The sequence below is a fragment of the Anolis sagrei genome, chromosome 12, assembly GCF_037176765.1.
Source record: "Anolis sagrei isolate rAnoSag1 chromosome 12, rAnoSag1.mat, whole genome shotgun sequence".
NCBI lineage: Eukaryota > Metazoa > Chordata > Lepidosauria > Squamata > Dactyloidae > Anolis > Anolis sagrei.
In genome coordinates, this window is record NC_090032.1 from 3,827,003 (window position 1) to 3,848,011 (window position 21,009).

A 21,009-nucleotide genomic window follows, 5' to 3' on the forward strand; every position below is an offset into this window, starting at 1 on the left:
TACCACGAGTTGGTTTCGGTCTCCTTTTTGGACTCTTCGTGTTCCAGAAGCATTGCCTCCTGACGTTTCGCCCACATCTATGGTTTTGTCATTTGGGAGTGGTAGTTACTGGGATGTATAGTTCGCCTACGATCAAAGAGCATTCTGAACTCCACCAATAATGGAATTGAATCAAACTTGGCACACAGAACCAACAGAAATTACTGGAAGGGTTTGTTGGGCATTGACCTTTGGGAGTTGTAGTGCACCTACATTCAAAGAGCACTGTGGACTCAACCAATGATGGACCAAACTTGGCACAGATACTCAATATGCCCAAATATAAACACTAGTGGAGTTTGGGAAAAATAGACCTTGACATTTAGGAAATTGTAGTTGCTGGGATTTATAGTTCACCTACAGTCAGAGAGCACTGTGGACTCAAACAATGATGGACCAAACTTGGCACAGATACTCAATATACCCAAATGTGAACACTGGTGGAGTTTGGAGAAAATAGACCTTGACGTTTGGGAAATTGTAGTTGCTGGGATGTATAGTTCACCTACAATCAAAGAGCATTCTGGACTCCACCAACAATGGAATTGAACCAAACTTGGCACACAGAACCAACAGAAAATACTGCAAAGGTTTGGTGGGCATTGACCTTGAGTTTGGGAGTTGTAGTTCACCTGCATCCAGAAAGCACTGTGGACTCAAACAATGATGGACCAAACTTGGCACGGATACTCAATATGCCAAAATGTGAACACTGGTGGAGTTTGGGGGAAATAGACCTTGATATTTGGGAAATTGTAGTTGCTGGGATGTATAGTTCACCTACAATCAAAGAGCACTGTGGACTCAAACAATGATGGACCAAACTTGGCATGGATACTCAATACGCCCAAATGTGAACACTGGTGGAATTTGGAGGAAATAGACCTTGGCATTTGGGAGTTGTAGTTGATGGGATTTATAGTTCACCTACGTTCAAAGATCATTCAAAACACCACCAACAATGGAATTGAACCAAACTTGGCACACAGAACTCTCATGACCAACATAAAATATTGGAAGGTTTTGGTGGGCATTGACCTTGAGTTTGGGAGTTGTAGTTCACCTACATTCAAAGAGCATTGTGGACTCAAACAATGATGGACCAAACTTGGCACAGATCCTCAATATGCCAAAATGTGGACACTGGTGGAGTTTGGGGAAAATAGACCTTGATATTTGGGAAATTGTAGTTGCTGGGATTTATAGTTCACCTACAATCAAAGAGTATTCTGAACTCCACCAACGATGGAATTGAACCAAACTTGGCACACAGAACTCTCATGACCAACATAAAATACTGGAAGGGTTTGGTGGGCACTGACCTTGAGTTTGGGAGTTGTTTTCTGATGGTCTTTAGCAACCCTTCTGAAACCCCCTTGGGTCTCTAAAGCATTCTGTTTCTACTCACTTCTAAAATGGAGTCTGAGTCTGAATAGTCCCAGATCTGGTCACATGGTCTGCAGACAGTCCCACAACATATAGTTAAGGAGAACTACACACCAGAAATATATGTTTTCTGGTGGTCTTTAGCAACCCCTCTGAAACCCCCTTGGGTCCCTAAAGCATTCTGTTTCTACTAACTGCTAAAATGGAGTCTGAGTCTGAATAGTCCCAGATCTGGCCACATGGTCTGCAGCCACTCCCATAACATAGAATTAAGGAGAACAGCACACCAGAAATACATGTTTTCCGATGGTATTTTAGCAACCCTTCTGAAACCCCCTTGGGTCTCTAAAGCATTCTGTTTTTACTAACTTCTAAAATGGAGTCTCAGTCTGAATAGTCCCAGATCTGGTCACATGGTCTACAGCCACTCCCACAAAATAGAGTTAAGGAGAACTGCACACCAGACATATATGTTTTCTGATGGTCTTTAGCAACCCTTCTGAAACCCCCTTGGGTCTCTAAAGCATTCTGTTTCTACTAACCTCTAAAATGGAGTCTGAGTCTGAATAATCCCAGATCTGGTCAAATGGTCTGCAGCCACTCCCACAAAATAGAGTTAAGGAGAACGGCACACCAGAAATATATGTTTTCTAATGATCTTTAGCAACCCTTCTGAAACCCCCATGGGTCTCTAAAGCATTCTGTTTTTACTAAGTTCTAAAATAGAGTCTCAGTCTGAATAGTCCCAGATTTGGTCACATGGTCTACAACCACTCCCACAACATGGAGTTAAGGAGAACTGCATACCAGAAATATATGTTTTCTGGTGGTCTTTAGCAACCCTTCTGAAACCTTGGGTCTCTAAAGCATTCTGTTTCTACTAACTTCTAAAATGGAGTCTGAGTCTGAATAGTCCCAGATCTGGTCACATGGTCTACAGCCACTACCACAACATGGAGTTAAGGAGAACTGCACACCAGAAATATATGTTTTCTAATGGTCTTTAGCAACCCTTCTGAAACCCCCTTGGGTCTCTAAAGCATTCTGTTTCTACTAACTTCTAAAATGGAGTCTGAGTCTGAATAGTCCCAGATCTGGTCAAATTGTCTGCAGACACTCCCACAACATGGGGTCAAGGAGAACTGCACACCAGAAATATATGTTTTCTGATGGTTTTAGCAATCCTTCTGAAACCCCCTTGGGACTCCAAAATGGAGTCTGAGTCTGAATAGTCCCAGATCTGGTCATATGGTCTGCAGGCACTCCCACAACATAGAGTTAAGGAGTACTGCACACAGAAATATGTTTTCTGGTGGTCTTTAGCAACCCCTCTGAAACCCCCTTGGGTCTCTAAAGCATTCTGTTTCTACTAACTTCTAAAATGGAGTCTGAGTCTGAATAGTCCCAGATCTGGTCACATGGTCTGCAGCCACTCCCACAACATATAGAGTTAAGGAGGACTGCACACCAGAAATACATGTTTTCTGATGGTCTTAGCAACCCTTCTGAAACCCCCTCGGGGTCCTGATCCCCAGGCTGAGAAATACTGTTCTGAATGCGGTGTTTGACACTTGGGAGTTGTAGTTTGGTGAGGTACTATTTTGCAGAGAAGGCGAAAGACGTTGCAGAAATACAAGATTTTGTCGCAGTTCATGTGGTGCCAAACTGTATTCATTCAACAGTGTAGATACACCCTGAGATCACATTGTGCCCCGGGGTCAGGGAGTCCAATTGGTCCGATTATAGCAGTCCTGCTGCCATCGTTACCCCGTCCATTGGCCGAAATCGCCGTCCCCTTTGGCTTCGATCCGCCGCATGCCCCGGAGCTCCCTTTGGGCGCCTACTGTTCGCTCCTTTTTCCTCTCGCCTGGCATTGCAATCACCATAAATTTGCTACTTGGCGGTGATGTGTACCCAACGAACGAAAGGCTGAGACAACAACTGAAGAAAAAAAATAGAATATCAGAAACTCAGGCATGGAACATTCCCTTGGCAAAAGGACGTCCACGTGGCTGGCGGAATGAAAGACACACACGACAGAAAGAGAGAGCGAGACAGACAGAGAGAGAGAGAGAGAGAAAGGACGACAAGGAGAGAGAAGCCCGGCATCAGAGCTCTTTGTCGCCCGAATCGGCTGGCAACGTCCGTCCTGCTTCTTGCAAATTCCAGGTAAGCGACTCAGATTCGTTTCCTGTCTTAGTTAGAGGAACACTGTTGCTTAAGAGATCTCCGTTTTCTTCTTTTTCGGTGGAGGAAAGTGTGATTTGAAGTTCTCCCTTTGGTTTCGAGCCTTGCAAAATCATTGATCCTTTCGACAGGAAAGGGCCTTAGATTCACGGCATTGTAGACAGAGAGTAGGAGAAATGCCCCGAATGACTGGCAGTAAAGGCATAGAAGGAGTGATGGTTTGACCTCTGGCAGCTTTGCATGATCCACTGGCACGAATGGTTATCCAAACAGGCAGATCGGTAGCTCAGGGATGAAGAATTTGCATTGTACGAAGAGTGTCCTGGTGGGAGACCAGGGAAGGAGAACATGCTCTCCACGAAGAAAGTCCTGGTTGGAGACCACGGATGGAGAACGTGCTCTCCATGATGAAAGTCCTGGTTTGAGACCAGGAATGGAGAGCATACTCTTCATGAAGTAAGTCCTGGTTGGAGACTGGGGGTGGAGAATATATGCTCCATGAAAAAAGTCCTTGTTTGAGACTAGTGATGGAGAACATATTCTTCATGAAGTAAGTCCTGGTTGGAGACCAGGGATGGAGAGCATGCTCTCCACAAAGAGAGTCCTGATTGGAGACAGGGGATGGAGAACATGCTCTCCATGAAGAAAGTCCTGGTTGGAGACAAGGGATGGAGAACATGCTCTCCGTAAAGAAAGTCCTGGTTGGAGACCAGGGATGAAGAACATGCTCTCCATGAAGACAGTCCTGGTTGGATACCAGGGATGGAGAACATACTCTCCATGAAGAAAGTCCTGGTTTGAGATCAGGGCTGGAGAACATGCTCTCCATGAAGGAAGTCCTGGTTTGAGATCAGGGAAGGAGAACATGCTCTCCATGAAGTAAGTCCTGGTTTGAGACCAGGGATGGAGAACATGCTCTCCATGAAGGAAGTCCTGGTTTGAGATCAGGGAAGGAGAGCATGCTCTCCAGGAAGAAAGTCCTGGTTGGAGACCGGGGATGGAGAGCATGTTCTCCACAAAGAAAGTCCTGGTTGGAGACAGGGGATGGAGAACATACTCTCCATGTAGAAAGTCCTGGTTGGAGACCAGGGATGGAGAACATGCTCTCCACAAAGAAAGTCCTGGTTGGAGACAAGGGATGGAGAACATGCTCTCCATGAAGAAATTCCTGGTTGGAGACCAGGGATGGAGAACATACTCTCCATGAAGAAAGTCCTGGTTGGAGACCAGGGATGGAGAACATTCTCTCCATGATGAAAGTCCTGGTTGGAGACCAGGGATGGGGAATATACTCTCCATGAAGAAAGTCTTGGTTGGAGACCAGGGATGGAGAACATACTCTCCATGTAGGAAGTCCTGGTTGGAGACCAGGGCTGGAGAACATCCTCTCCTTGAAGAAGAGCTTGGTTTGTGACCAGCATGGTAGAAAAATGTGTTCTCCATTCCTGGTCTCAGACCAGGTCTTTCATCATGGAAAACATACTATACATCCCTATCAAAAACCAGGTCCTTCTTCATGGAAAGGATGCTCTCCATCCTTGCTCTTCTTCCATGAAGGAGATCCTGATTTGAGACCAGCGATGGAGGACATACTTTCCATGTAGAAGGTCCTGGTTTGAGACCAGGGAAGGGGGACATAGTTTCCATGTGGAAGGTCCTGGTTTGAGACCAAGGATATGGAGAACATGTTTTGTATGGATAAGGTCCTCATTAGCCATTTTTCATTGATGGAACTCCTTGCCACAAGAGTCCCTGAACTATGTCCTTGCTTAATGTTTCCTGCGGGATTTGTAGGGGATGGGATGTGTGCAAGGAATTGGAGATCCCCCCTCTCAAACGTGGTTTTCTTTTGCATCTCTCAAGACAGAGACTCACGGAGTCGTCCAGCTGAAGCCTAGGAGATATCCAAGCAACGTCCCACCAAAAGGTATTCCAACTTCATTCATGTATTTTGTTATTTTGGAACGAAGCGAATGCTTCAACGATTCTTCCGGCTGCTTTTGCCAAGTGCCAGGTTGCTTCCAATCTTCGTGGGAAGCTTTTCGTGACAGCGGGCAAGGCGGCGTGTGTTGGTGCCTCATTTCCTTTTTGCAAACGCGAGTATCTTATTGTTTTCCCGTCTTAAAGGAAACGTTCCGAGGAAAACAAACCTCCTTCCGACAAACCTAACGTCATACGAGATTTGGAAAAACGTTGTTTTGGAAGTCTCTCCGCAGCCTTCGCCGCCTCCCAGCAAAAGCAAACAGTGCTTGATCCGTGACTTCTAGTTCACCCATTTTGGCCACTAAGGGCCAGGCCGCACGTCCCCGAGGGCGCATTCGCACATGGTTGGCTCCTAAATTGGTGACATCTAATCCGGGCCGACAGCTTGCATGCTCTGATGCGCCACCGCAACCGACAACAACAAACCTAGATATAGATATACAGTTTGCAAACGTTTCAGTGTCACTTGCTTCTGCGTTGTAAATAATGGGATTCAGTTGAGGAATATATATAGGCAATCCCTTGTAGTCCGAGGATGATGGTCCTCCAAGTGTAGTATCCCGGTGGCGGGTCCGTACGTGACCGTGGAGCCCAATTCTTGACCCGCATCTTCTCCCGCAGTGAGGGCATTGGTTTCCAGGTGGAAGGCGGTCCCGGATGGTGTTGGCTTGACGCTCCTTCCTCTTGGCACGTTTCTCTCTTTCACCCTCCATTCGTGCTTCTTCAAATTCTGCAGCACTGCTAGTCACAGCTGACCTCCAGCTAGAGCACTCAAGGGCCAGGACTTCCCAGTTCTCAGTGTCTATAAAGGTTGACTTTGAGCCCATCTTTCAATCTCTTTCCCTGCCCACCGACATTCCGTTTTCCGTTCTTGAGTTCGGAGTAGAGCAACTGCTTTGGGAGACGGTGGTCGAGCATCCGGAAAAGCGGAGTTGATGGCGGAGGACCATCGCTTCAGTGTTGGTGGTCTTTGCTTTTTCCAGCATGCTGACGTTTGTCCGCTTGTCTCCCCGAGAGATTTGCCAGATTTTCCGGAGGCAGCGCTGATGGAATCGTTCCAGGAGTTGCATGTGACGTCTGTAGACAGTCCACGTCTCACAGGCATAGAGCAGGGTTGGGAGGGGAATAGCTTTATAAACAAGCCCCTTGGTATCCCTACGGATGTCTCCGTCCTCAAACACTCTCTGCTTCATTCAGAAAAATGCTGCACTTGCAGAGTTTAGGCAGTGTCGTATTTCAGTGTCAATGCTGACGTCTGTAGACAGTCCACGTCTCGTAGGTGTATAGCAGGGTTGGGAGGACAATAGCTTTATAGACAAGCACCTTGGTATCCCTATGGGTGTCCCGGTCCTCAAACACTCTCTGCTTCATTCGGAAAAATGCTGCACTCACAAAGCTCAGGCGGTGTTGTATTTCAGTGTCAGTGTTGACATCTGTAGACAGTCCATGTTTCACAGGCATATAGCAGGGTTGGGAGGGGAATAGCTTTATAAACAAGCCAACTTGGTCTCCGTACGGATGTCCCAGTCCTCAAACACTCTCTGCTTCATTCGGAAAAATGCTGCACTCACAGAGCTCAGGCGGTGTTGTATTTCAGTGTCAATGTTGATGTCTGTAGACAGTCCACATCTCGCAGGCGTATAGCAGGGTTGGGAGGGGAAGAGCTTTATAAACAAGCCCCTTGGTATCTCTACGGATGTCCTGGTCCTCAAACACTCTCTGCTTCTTTTGGAAAAATGCTGCAATCGCAGAGCTCAGGCACTGTTGTATTTCAGTGTCAATGTTGATGTCTGTAGACAGTCCACGTCTCGCAGGTGTATAGCAGGTTGGGAGGACAATAGCTTTATAAACAAGCACCTTGGTATCTCTACAGATGTCCCGGTCCTCAAACAATCTCTGCTTCATTCAGAAAAATGCTGCACTCTCAGAGCTCATATATGTATATGTATGTATATATGTAATGTTAGTTTGTGGGATTAACATAATCCAAAAACCACTGAATGAATTGACACCAAATTTGGACACAATACACCTATCAGGCCAATGAGTGACCATCACTCATAAAAACACTGAAAAACACAGCAGAAGGGACTTAAAAAGCCAAAAAACAAAAAATACCATTATAACGCATGCGCATAACCACACATATATATATACGCAAATACACATTAACACAAATGTATATACACACACATACACATATACACACACACAAAACACATATACACAGACTGGGCCATAGCAACGCATGGCAGGGGATGGCTAGTATGTATGTGTGTGTGTGTGTATGTATATATATATATATGTATGTATGTGTATATATATATATATATAAATGTAATGTTCACACACATATACACATATATACACACAAAAACACATATACACACACTGGGCCACAGCAATGCATGACAGGGGACAGCTAGTAATAAATATCTATATATATAAAAATGTTGTGTTCGTTTTTAGTGACATCTTAACTCAAAAACCGCTGGATGAATTGACACCAAATTTGGCCACAAGACACTTACTAACCCAAAAAGTGAACTGTTGGCATTAGCAGAGTGTCGCAGAAGCTCAGAATAATGGACTCTGGAGTCTCCGGTAAAAGCAGGTTTTCAGCTTTACTTTAGCAGTTCAAAATAGACAACATACACCATCAGCGGACAGACGTGAAGAACACAAACCGAAAGAGATAGGAACTAATACAAACTGCAGCTGGAAGGAAGTTTATCTCTGGCACTCCCTAATCTTTCACAGAGCAAGAACTCAGGGTCACATTCTCACAACTTCTGTGTCAAAATACAACTCTATTACAATCACAATCCTATCACATAAAATTACATTTAAACACACATCATACATGAATTACACACTGACATGAACATCACTCAAAAAAAACTCACAAAAAACTGCAAAAACCCAAAAATAAAAAATGCGAAACCAGCATTTTCTCATTACTCTATTTTCCTGATCACCAGACTGAGCCACAGCAATGCCTGGCAGGGGATGGCTAGCATTTTATATACTAGCTTGGGTGCCAGGCGTTGACACAGCCAATCCTTCACCTAACCGCAGCCAATCCACCTTGTTCCTTTTCTTTATTCTGGGCTTGAAAGTGGAACTTTGTAGTTCAAACCCCACCATTATTTTAAGTGGGGTCGTGATGGATCTGTGTGCCAAGTTTGGCCCAGATCCACCAAGCCATGGAGGAGCCTTCGTGGCACAAACCAACCAACCAACATGCAGTCATCTACATACATATACACACACGTGTAGAGATAGAGATAGACAGAGATCTAGATAGAGGTAGTAGTAGTGTAACATACCCTGTTCCAATGTTATGGCTGGAACAGGAAGCCACCATAACCAAGGCTTTCATGAGATTGGTTTGGCATCATTTAGTATTCCATCAGCAATCTTATTTCCTTTGCTATTCTCTCCAGCCAAGGATGATCGCATTAAGATAATTAAATATGCCCAGCGAAAATGAAAGAGGCGAGCACAGCGTCTTTATCTTCTCCACGCAAAGCCACCTCCTGCCCTACTCTTTGTGAATCTTGAGTCCTGGGATCAAATTCTGAAGACACAGAATGCAGATTGAGAGTGTGTCTAGAATAAAGAATACTAGGCATGGGCAATCTTAAATTCTGGTGGTGAAAATTTCAGAACTCTAACAAAGCTTTCAAAATGTCATTATAAATGGCAGTTCCTAATTGGTTCCATCATAAAAAAAATCACCAATAATGAAATAATAAAATTTTGAAAGTTTTGTTAGAGTTCTGAAATTTTCACCACCAGCACTTTAGAAACACTTTAGAAGCAAAGCACCAGTTTTAGCGACACTTTAGAAGCAAAGTACCAGCGCCCCATAGTTTTGTAAGTACTGTAGAACTATTTAGAACCATGCCTAATCATGCCTAATCTAAAGTTCTGGTGGTGAAAATTTAAGAACTCTAACAAAACTTTCAAAATGTCGTTATAAATGGCAGTCCCTAATTGGTTCTGTCATAAAAATCGCCAATAATGAAATAATAATAAAATTTTCAAATTTTTGTTAGAGTTCTGAAATTTTCACCACCAGAACTTTAGAAACACTTCAGAAGCAAAGCACCAGTGCCCCCAAGTTTTGTAAGTACTTTAGAGCCATTTAGAACCATTCCTACTATCTATCTATCTATTAGGTATGGGTAGGCATGGTTCTAAATGGTTTCAAAGTACTTACAAAACTAGGGGGTGCTGGTGCTTTGCTTCTAATGAGTGGCTAAAGTTCTAGTGGTGAAAATTTCAGAACTCTAACAAAACTTTCAAAATGTCGTTATAAATGGCAGTCCCTAATTGGTTCTGTCATAAAAATCACCAATAATGAAATAATGAAATTTCAAAAGTTTTGTTAGAGTTCTGAAATTTTTACCACCAGAACTTTACCACCAGAAGCAAAGCACCAGCACCCCCTAGTTTTGTAAGTACTTTAGAACCATGCCTATCCATATCTAATAGATAGATAGATGGTAGACATGGTTCTAAATAGCTGTAAAATACTTACAAAACTAGGGGGCACTGGTGCTTTGCTTCTAAAGTGTTGCTAAAGTTCTTGTGGTGAAAATTTCAGAACCTTGCCTACCCATGCCTAATATAGATAGATAGTAGGCGTGGTTCTAAATGGCTCTAAAGTACTTACAAAACTAGGGGGCACTGGTGATTTGCTTCTAAAGTGTTGCTAAAGTTCTTGTGGTGAAAATTTCAGAACCTTGCCTACCCATGCCTAAGATAGATAGATAGTAGGCGTGGTTCTAAATGGCTCTAAAGTACTTACAAAACTAAGGGGCACTGGTGCTTTGCTTCTAAAGTGTTGCTAAAGTTCTGGTGGTGAAAATTTCAGAACTCTAACAAAACTTTCAAAAATGTCATTATTATTTTGTTATTGGCAATTTTTATGACAAAACCAACTAGGAACTGCCATTTATAAGGAAATTAGAAGTTTTGTTAGAGTTCTGAAATTTTCACCATCAGAACTTGAGACGCAAAGCCATTTTAGAAGCAAAGCCATTTCACTTGCTGGGTCTCGATGCTATGGAATCCTTGGAGTTGTACGAGGTTCCACCAGGTCTTTGGCTATTTCTCCCCGATAGTGCAAACTACAACTCCCAGGAGTCCATCGCATAGAGCCAGACTGCAGTCATTCCTCAGTGTAGATGCACCCAACTGTCCTCCAGCTCCAGCGAGAAGGGCGAGAGTGAGAACCGCTCAATGTCGCAGATCTTTCTTTTCAACATTGGCGTCTAGGAAAAAAAAGGAGACGCAGTCCTTGGGTGTCTCGTCTGCTCCCTCAGCTTCTGAATTCTCGTTCTTGTCCCTCCTTGCATTTTAATGCATCCTCTGGAGTGATGCCAAGGGGACACTTAGCTGAAATGGCGTCCTTTGGCTTTGGCTGGAGGACATCGGGCCAACACTGCATTGCCGCCGTCGAATCAATGCCATTTGGCACCGCTTGGACTGCCGTGACTCAAGGATACAGAATCCTGAGAGCTGTAGTTTTGCAAGGTCTTCTACCTACTCTGGTCAAAGTAGTTCTTATTCAAGTGGTCCCTGGTCAAAGTGGTCCCTGGTCAAAGTGGTCCCTGGTCAATATGGTCCCTGGTCAAAGTGGTCCCTGGTCAAGTGGTTCCTGGTAAAGTGGTCCCTGGTGAAGGTGGGCCCTGTTCAAGTGGTTCCTCATCAAGTGGTCCCTGTTCAGGTGGTCTCTATTCAAGTGGTCCCTGGTCAAAGTGGTCCCTCATCAAGATGTCCCTGGTCAAAGTGGTCCCTGGTCAAGTGATCCCTGATCAAAGTGGTCCCTGGTCAAGGTGGTCCCTGGTCAAAGTGGTTCCTCATCAAGTGTTCCCTGTTCAAGGTGGTCCCTGGTGAAAGTGGTCCCTGGTCAAAGTGGTCCCTGGTCAAGGTGGTCCCTGGTCAAAGTGGTCTCTGGTCAAGGTGGTCCCTGTTCAAGGTGGCCCCTGGTCAAAGTGGTCTCTGGGCAAAGTTGTCCCTGGGCAAGGTGGTCCTTGTTCAAGTGGTTTCTCATCAAGTGTTCCCTGTTCAAGGTGGTCTCTGGTCAAAGTGGTCCCTGGTGAAAGTGATCCCTGGTCAAGGTGGTCCCTGGTCAAAGTGGTCCCTGGTTAAAGTGGCCCCTGGTCAAGGTGGTCCCTGCTCAAAGTGGTCCCTGGTCAAGGTGGTCCCTGGTCAAGGTGGTCCCTGGTGAAAGTGATCCCTGGTCAAGGTAGTCCCTAGTCAAAGTGGTCCCTGGTCAAAGTGGTCCCTGGTCAAAGTGGTCCCTGGTCAAAGTGGTCCCTGGTCAATGTGGTCCCTGGTCAAGGTGGTCCCTGGTCAAAGTAGTCCCTAGTGAAAGTAGTTCCTGGTCAAGTGGTCCCTGTTCAAGTGGTCCCTGGTCAAAGTGGTTCCTGGTCAAGTGGTTCCTCATCAAGTGGATCCTGTTCAAGTGGTCCCTGTTCAAGTGGTTCCTGTGGGTTTGGTGTGGAGTTCAATGTGATCCCGGAACGACATGCCACTTTTAATCAGGATCTAATTATGTAAAATGGTGATTCACCGCTCGGTAAAGTCACACCTGAATTGTCCTGGAATGAATAGCAAGGGCGGAATCGAAGATCGGGTGAATGAGGGGAGGGTGGACTCCTCCTGCAAAGAGATAAATATCAATTGCATTTCTCTCTCTGGTGCAGCGCCCAAGAAAGTGGCCACTGAGGTACATGGCATCAGCATGAATGCCGAACGGAGGAGCCGGAGCTGACGGGACGTCTTCGTTTCGAGGTAAGTGGATTTCCACCAGGAACCTGAAACACAACAGCTAGACAGGACTAAGCCTGGCTCTACAAATGATTGTAGTTTGACACTACTTCGAACTGCCATAGCTCTGGAATCCTGGAAGTTGTAGTTTGTTGAGGCACCAGGAAAGTTGTAAAACTACAGCTCCCAGGATTCCATATAATTGAGCCATGATTGACACATGGATCGATTGTTCAAGCTGTCCTGTCAGAAAGCACGCAAGATGGCATCCTTGCCCATATCTCTTGATATATTATTGATTATTGATTGATTATTGATTTGTTTTGGAAAAGTACAAAACTTGTCAGTCCCGTTTCAGATATGTTTGAGATAATTCTCCGTGTGTGGTCTGAGGTCAGAAGTAGTATGTCACGTTCATGTAGCCCTTTTATAACTTCTCAGGAGCCATAGAGTAAAGGAAGCTGCATACTAGAACATACACACAGGAAACAGTAAGCAACAGGATCATAGATAAACATTACTAGAGACAGCTTAATTAATGTTGTCATTTCCAACAGTTTTGGTGGTTTGGTTGGTGAATTGGTTGGGTAATTGGTGAGTTGGTTGGGTAATTGGTGGGTTGGTTGGGTAATTGGTGGGTTGGTTGGGTAATTGGTGGGTTGGTTGGGTAACTGGTGGGTTGGTTGGGTAATTGGTGGCTTGGTTGGGTAATTGATGGGTTGGTTGGGTAATTGGTGGGTTGGTTGGGTAATTGGTGGGTTGGTTGGGTAATTGGTGGGTTGGTTAGATACTTGGTGAGTTGGTTGGGTAATTGGTGGGTTGGTTGGGTAATTGGTGGGTTGGTTGGGTCATTGGTGGGTTGGTTGGGTCATTGGTGGGTTGGTTGGGTAATTGGTGGGTTGGTTGGCTAATTGGTGGGTTATTTGGGTAATTAGTGGGTTGTTTGGGTAATTGGTGGGTTATTTGGGTAATTGGTGGGTTGGTTGGGTAATTGTTCATGCTGTCCTTTCAGAAAGCAAGCAAGATGGCTGCCTTGTCCAATTATCCATTTTGATTGATGATGATTGATTCGTTGATTGATTGTACATGCTGTCCTCCAGAAAGCAAGCAAGAGGTTGGCCTTGCTTGAGTCTTGATCTTGATTGGTGATGATTGATTCATTGATTGATTGTCCATGCTGTCCTTCTAGAAAGCAAGCTAGAGGTTGGCCTTGCTTGAATCTCCATCTTGATTGGTGATGATTGGTTCATTGATTGATTGTCCATGCTGTCCTTCCAGAAAGCAAGCAAGAGGTTGGCCTTGCTTGAGTCTCCATCTTGATAGGTGATGACTGATTTGTTGATTGACTGTCCATGCTGTCCTCCAGAAAGCAAGCAAGAGGTTGGCCTTGTTTGAGTGTCCATCTTGATGGGTGATGATTGATTCATTGATTGATTGTCCATGCTTTGCCTAAATCTCCATGTTGATTGTTGATGGGTTCATTGATTGATTGTTCATGCTAACTTTTCAGAAAGCAAGCAAGATGGCAGCCAAGCCCTTACCTGATTCTCCATCTTGGATGAGCTGGAGGACCCTGCTGTTCCTCATCCCAGCAGCCTTCTTGGTGGGCTTCGGAGAGAGCTGCCCATCCAAGTGTGTCTGTCCTGCCCATAACACCGCTGTCTTCTGCAACAGCCGGAATCTGACCACCGTTCCTGGAAGGATCCCTCCAGATTCTGAGTTCTTGGACCTGAGTCGCAACTCCCTCCACACCTTGAGGGAGGGCATGTTCTCTCGCCTCTGGGTCCTGAAGGAGCTGGACCTCAGCCACAACATGATCTCCAATATCGAAGAGCAGACCTTCAATTGCCTACGGAACTTGATGACCCTCCGGTTGAAAGGGAACCGGTTGGACATGGTCCCGGAGGGTGTCTTCACAGGGCTACCCAACCTCTCCATCCTGGACATCAGCGAAAACCGGATCCTTGTTTTCCTGGACCACTCCTTCAGGGATCTCTCCAACCTCAGGAAGCTGGAGACAGGGGACAACCACCTGGTCTTCATCTCCAGCCAAGCATTTAGTGGCCTTTGGAGCCTCCAGCAGCTGACCCTGGAGAAATGCAATATCACTAGCGTCCCGACCGAGGCCCTCTCCCATCTCCGCCAACTTGTGGAGCTCCGGCTCAAAGTCTTGAATGTCACCACCATCCCCAACTATGCTTTCCAAACACTGCATCACCTCAAGGATCTAGAAATCCATCGGTGGCCTTTCCTGACCTCACTGCAGTCTGAGAGTCTCTCCGGCCTGAACATCACCTCCTTGTCTATCACCAAGTGCAACCTACATGACGTTCCTTACAAAGCCATCAAGCACTTGGCTCACCTCCGTTTCCTCGATCTCTCATACAACCCCATCTCTGTGATCCAAGGGAAGCGGCTGGTTGATCTCTCCCGTCTTCAGGAGTTCCACCTCACGGGTGGACAACTGGCCACCATACAAGCCCATGCCTTTCAGGGCCTGGTCCACTTTCGTCTCCTCAATGTCTCCAGCAATGATTTGCAGACCCTTGAGGAGAAGGTCTTCCACTCAGTGGGGAACTTGGAGGTTCTCCGATTAGACCGGAACCCCCTGGCTTGTGATTGCCGCCTCCTCTGGATCGTTCGGAGAAGGAGGAGGCTCAATTTTGAGTCCCGGCAACCGATCTGTTCTACCAACTCCACCAGGAAAGGAAAGACCTTCCATAAAATCTCAGAGGTCCCACCCGGTCACTTCAGGTGTAGGAAGCCAAAGATTGTGGACAAGGCTCTCCAGAAAGTGAACGTTGAGGAAGGTGGCCAAGCCAACTTGACTTGCAAAAGCGAGGGAGATCCACCTCCTGTGGTTTCGTGGGTCTCTCCTCAAAACGTGACATTGGACATGGGCCGCAGAGGCCGGATGGTGGTCCTTCCTGATGGTTCCTTGAAGATCCACTATGCCTTGCTTGGAGATAGTGGGTCGTACCACTGCATCGCCAGCAACGCTGCAGGCATCGACATGATGGAGGCCTACCTCCATGTCTCTATACCTCTTTTCAACAGCTCTGCATTCGCAAACAACGCCAGCTTACTCAGCGATCCGGGCAACCAGCTCCCCTTCCTGGTGGACCTCGGGACCTTGGTGGGCATCTTGGTCATTGGGGTGGTGCCCTTCCTGTGCTCAGTCATGATTTGCTTCGTCTTTATCTTTCTCTGGAGTAAAGGCAGAGGGAACGCCAAGCACCACGTGATTGAATCGGTGCCCCGTTTCCCCCGTGGGTACAAGGCCATCACTAACAAAAACAGAACCCCAACTAAAAAACCCAGATGAGATGAGTCCTTGGCTTCCTTCTCCTTGCAGTTATGGGACGGTGAGAAGTCTTCTTAGGCCTCGATCCAATCGTTAGTCCTAACTAGCGTACACCCATTTGGTCCACTCTAGTTGGAATTACGGAATTGGTGGGCCTAACTCTGCATAAGCATTGACTTACCATTGTAGTTGGGATGGACTACTGAATTAGTGAGTCAACTTTATTTGAGACTATGGATTCAGTGGATCTAACTCTACATAAGATTTGACTTATCATGTTCCATTGATTCAGTTATTCTAACTGGGATTTACTATGGGTTAGATGAGTCTAGTTGAGAGTGTGGAGTCAATGAGTGTAACTAAACATACGAGTGGACTTTCTAATCCTTGATTCTTCTCTAATTAGGACTTACTACTGAATCAATGGGTTTGCTGTAGACAATCAACTATTTGAGTCCAACGCAACCTAAGAGTTGACTTATCATGTTCCCATTAATTCTAATTACTCTAGTTAGGATTTACTATTGAATTGGTGGGGTCAACTTTAGTTGAGTCTTTGGCTTTGATGCATCCAACTCAACCTAAGAGTTGACTTATCATGTCCCCATTGATTCAGTTACTCTAACTGGGATTTACTATTGAATTGGTGGGGTCTACTATAGTTGAGTCTTTGTCCTCGATGCGTCCACCTCAACCTAAGAGTTGACTTTTCATGTCCTCAATAATTCAGTTACTCTAACTGGGATTTACTATTGAATTAGTGGGGTCTACTTTAGTTGAGTCTATGGTCTTGATGCGTCCAACTCAACCTAAGAGTTGACTTAACGTGTTCCCATTGATTCAGTTACTCTAACTGGGATTTACTATTGAATTGGTGGAATCTACTATAGTTAGGACTATCAACTATTAGGGCCCAACTCAGCCTAAGAGTTGATTTATCGTGTCCCCATTGATTCAGTTACTCTAACTGGGATATACTATTGAATTGGGGGGGTCTACTATTGTTAGGACTATCAACTATTAGGGTCCAACTCAACCTAGGAGTTGACTTACCATGTCCCCATTGATTCAGTTACTCTAACTGGGATTTACTATTGAATTGGTAAGGTTCACTATAGCTAGGACTATCAACTATTAGGGTCCAACTCAACGTAGGAGTTGACCTACATGTCCCCATTGATTCAGTTACTCTCAATGGGATTTACTATTGAATTGGTGGAGTCTACTATAGTTAGGACTATCAACTGTGAGGGTCCAACTCAACCTAGGAGTTGACTTATAGTGTCCCCATTGATTCAGTTACTCTAACTAGGATTTACTATTGAATAGGTGGGGTCTACTATAATTAGGACTATCAACTATTAGGGTCCAGCTGAGCCTAAGAGTTAACTTATCGTGTCCCCATTGATTCAGTTACTCTAACTGGAATATACTATTGAATTGGGGGGGTCTACTATAGTTAGGACTATCAACTATTAGGGCCCAACTGTACCTAGGAGTTGACTTATCGTGTCCCCATTGATTGAGTTACTCTAACTGGTATTTACTATTGAATTGGTGGGGTCTACTATAGTTCAGACTATCAACTATTAGGGTCCAACTCAACCTTATCATGTCCCCATTGATTTAGTTACTCTCAATGGGATTTACTATTGAATTGGTGGGGTCTACTTTAATTAAGTCTATGGTCTTGATGCGTCCAATTCAATCTAAGACATGACTTGATTCAATGATTTTGCTCTTAACTGGGACTTATTTCCTGAATCAATGGGTCTACTTCAGTTGGGACTATTGACTAAATGGGGTCTAACTCAACCTAAGAGCTATCTTGTTCCCATTGATTCAGTTACTCCAATTGGCGTTTACTACTGAATCAATGGGTCTGCTTTAGCTCGGACTATGGGCACAATAGGCCTAACTCAACATGGATTCAACAATCGGGACTATCTACTGAATCAATGCGTCTACATCAGAGCTGACCAAGAAAGGTCCCATTGATAGGACATGTCAACTGTGCAATTGAATGAATGGGCCTCTTGTAGTTGGGACCATGGAGTCAATGGGTCTTACCTGGTTTACCTGGTTGTTTCAATTCAGATGTGTATATGGTTATTTTTGGATTAAAACAAAAATTGGTGAAGCAGTGTGTGTATGTGTAGTATATGGATATTTTCCTATTAATTCCCTGTTATTTCCGGTTACAGATAGAGCATCAGAAGATATAAAGTGGATTATTATTATTATTATTATTATTATTGTTTTTACTCCCTCCATTCTCAGGTCTAATCTAGTTTCCTGGGAGATATAAAGTGGATTATTATTATTATTATTATTGTTGTTGTTGTTGTTGTTATTTTTACTCCCTCCATTCTCAGGTCTAATCTAGTTTCCTGGGAGATATAAAGTGGATTATTATTATTGTTGTTGTTGTTGTTGTTGTTGTTGTTGTTGTTATTTTTACTCCCTCCATTCTCAGGTCTAATCTAGTTTCCTGGGAGATATAAAGTGTATTATTATTATTATTATTATTATTATTATTATTAGAATATATATTTTTGAGGGTGAAGCAAGGATCCAAATTGATGTTAGCGCCCTCTATATAACAGTCTTCCCCTCACTTATATTGGACTCTAATGGCCATAAACCGCCGCCATGTTGGACTCTAATGCCCATAATCCCCCGCCATGTGCTCCCCGGAATGATGGGCATTGCAGTCTCCTTAATGAGCGAGACCGCCATCTAAGAGATCTTTGAGGCACTCTCAAGAAATAGTACTGTTTGGGGGGACTACAACTCCCAGAATCACCTGGACTTCAAGGTCTTCTCACAGATTCTGTGAGAATATCTAGTTTGTCTGTTTTCACTCCCTCCATTCTCAGGTCTAATCTAGTTTCCTGGGAGAAATAAAGTGGATTATTATTATTATTATTATTATTATTATTATTATTATTAGAATATATGGATTTTAGGGAGATCTTTGAGACATTGTCAAGAAATAGTGCTTTTTGGGGGGACTACAACTCCCAGAATCCCCATTAGCAGCATTCTGGGAGTTGTAGTCTCTTTGCCAAAAAGTGATCCAACCGCAGAAAGGAATGAGAAGGAGAGGCAGAGCCAAGGGCGGAAAGGTGTGGTCGTTTCAGCCGAAAATACAATTTTCTGCTCCAAAAGGCTTCTGGGTTACAATCTCGCACACGTACAAACACACCGTCTCCCACGTCCACAATTTTGAAGGTGAAATGTTTACAAATTCTCTCAACAAAAACTTGCCATGGAATAAAATAATGCTAGTGTTGAAAGGGGTGCCTTGAGGTCATCTAGTCCAAGCACAGCTTAATGCAGGATCTCCATTTTCTTGTGTCAATAACAACAACACATTGATGTGCTACTTGCCTCTCCTCATGGCTCGGGACCAGATACATCACAGGAAACTTGAATCATGAACTTGCGAGCAGAGGCAGGAAAACCATCCTTTAGCAACGTTGTCTCTTCTAATAGGGTTGAAGCCCAAATACTTAATTTAAGCCCATCGAGGTACCCATGACATCATGCCGAACGCACCTGGACTTCATGGCCCGCTCACGGATTCTGTGAGAATATCTAGTTTGTCTGTTTTTTACTCCCTCCGTTCTCAGGCCTAATCTAGTTTCCTGGGAAAACTCCCCATCAGCCCAAAAACTTTGACTTTCCCCTGTTTCTTGGGAACCAGCACTGGAATCCAAAACATCGCCTTCCTCTGCCTCGGCCTCATCTGCCTGCAATTCTTTCTGATCTAAGGCCTGCCATTCTCTCCAATCACACACAGATTCCTCATTTTGAAACCCAACATCCCCCTCATCCTCTGACAAATGCTCGGACGCTCGCTGTGCTACAACAAGTATATGGATTACAACACTTTAAAAATAATGTATGTCGAAGAAAACAACTCAGAGACAGTCCAATATATTCTGCATTGCTCCTTATTGCAAACCTGAAACCTTGCCAGTATTTTAAGTTGGTCATAATCGATATATGTGCCCTGTTTTGTCCAGGTCCGTTGTCGGTGGGGTTCGCAGTGGTCTCTGGATGTGAGTGGACTACAACTCCCATCATCATCTGCCATTGTCCCTGGTGTGGGTGGACTACAACTTCCATTGTCCCTCCCTCAATTCCCACCTGAAACTTTGCCAATATTTTACATTGGTCATGATGACTATATATGCCACGTTTGGTCCGGGTCTTTTGTGATGGGATTCACAGCGGTCTCTGGATGTGGGTTGACTACAACTCCCATCATCATCTGGCATTGCCCCTTCCCAAACAATGGAGGTGCAATGACATTAACTTGGTCAGGATGGGTATGAGTGCTAAGTGTGGTCCATCGCTATTTGGATATGGGTGTACTACAACTCCCATCATCCTGCGTGAATATCCCCAATACCCCACCAGTATGTTAATTTGGTCATGATGGGTATGTGTGCCGTGTTTGGTCCAGATCCATTGTCGATGGGGTTCGTAACGGTCTCTGAATGTGGGTGGACTACAACTTCCATCATCACCTACCATTGCCCCTGGTGTGGGTGGACTACAACTCCCATCACCCTCCCTCAATCCCCACCTGAAACTTTGCCAATATTTTACATTGGTCATTCTGGGTATGTGTGCCATGTTTGGTCCAGATCCATTGTCGATGGGGTTTCCAAAGATCTCTGGATGTGGGTGTACTACAACTCCCATCCTCATCTGCCATTGCCCCTTCCCAAACAATGGGGGTGCAATGACGTTAACTTGGTCAGGATGGGTATGAGTGCTAAGTGTGGTCCATTGCTGTTTGGGTATGGGTGTACTACAACTCCTATCGTCCTGCATGAATATCTCCAATACCCCACCAGTATGTTAATTTGGTCATGATGGGTATGTGTGCCATGTTTGGTCCAGATCCCATGTCGATGGGGTTCACAACGGTCTCTAGATGTGGGTGGAGTACAACTCCCATCACCTTCCCTCAATCCTCACCTGAAATATTTTACATTGCCAATATTTTACATTGGTCATGATGACTTTATATGCCACGTTTGGTCCAGATCTGTTGTTGATGGGGTTCACAGCGGTCTCTGGGTGTGGGTTGACTACAACTCTCATCATCGCAGCGGCCCTGCGGGAATAAGAAACAGAGCAGCTGGCAGTCCCGGGTCCCTCAAGGAGGAGGCCCGGCCTGATGTATGAGGTATATGCTGCAGACCCCCAGCGCCCTATGGCCTTGATGCTGTCCACAGGGACGCCACTCTCCGCAGCTGCTGTAGCTGCTCCTATTCTGAATGAATGTCCCCCAAACTCACCCTGTGGAA

At 45.0% G+C, this 21,009-nt stretch overlaps 1 protein-coding gene across 2 annotated transcripts; it reads left to right on the forward strand.

The window, feature by feature from the left end:
• Positions 1-3,095: 3,095 nt before the first annotated feature.
• Positions 3,096-17,822, forward strand: LINGO4 (leucine rich repeat and Ig domain containing 4). 2 transcript variants are annotated; one of them, XM_067472320.1, is made up of 4 exons: positions 3,096-3,594; positions 5,476-5,539; positions 12,315-12,402; positions 13,889-17,822. In XM_067472320.1, the coding sequence occupies exon 4, from the start codon at positions 13,901-13,903 to the stop codon at positions 15,701-15,703; it is 1,803 nt and encodes a 600-aa protein (XP_067328421.1). In that variant the 5' UTR covers positions 3,096-3,594; positions 5,476-5,539; positions 12,315-12,402; positions 13,889-13,900; the 3' UTR covers positions 15,704-17,822. The 2 variants fall into 2 exon arrangements, with proteins under 2 accessions (XP_067328421.1, XP_067328422.1); XM_067472321.1 differs by having other exon boundaries at positions 5,480-5,539.
• The last annotated feature ends 3,187 nt before the right edge of the window (positions 17,823-21,009 follow it).

Excerpts from the sequence above, each read along its gene's own strand:
- LINGO4 (XM_067472320.1), top strand. The coding sequence starts at position 13,901 with ATGGCAGCCAAGCCCTTACCTGATTCTCCATCTTGGATGAGCTGGAGG.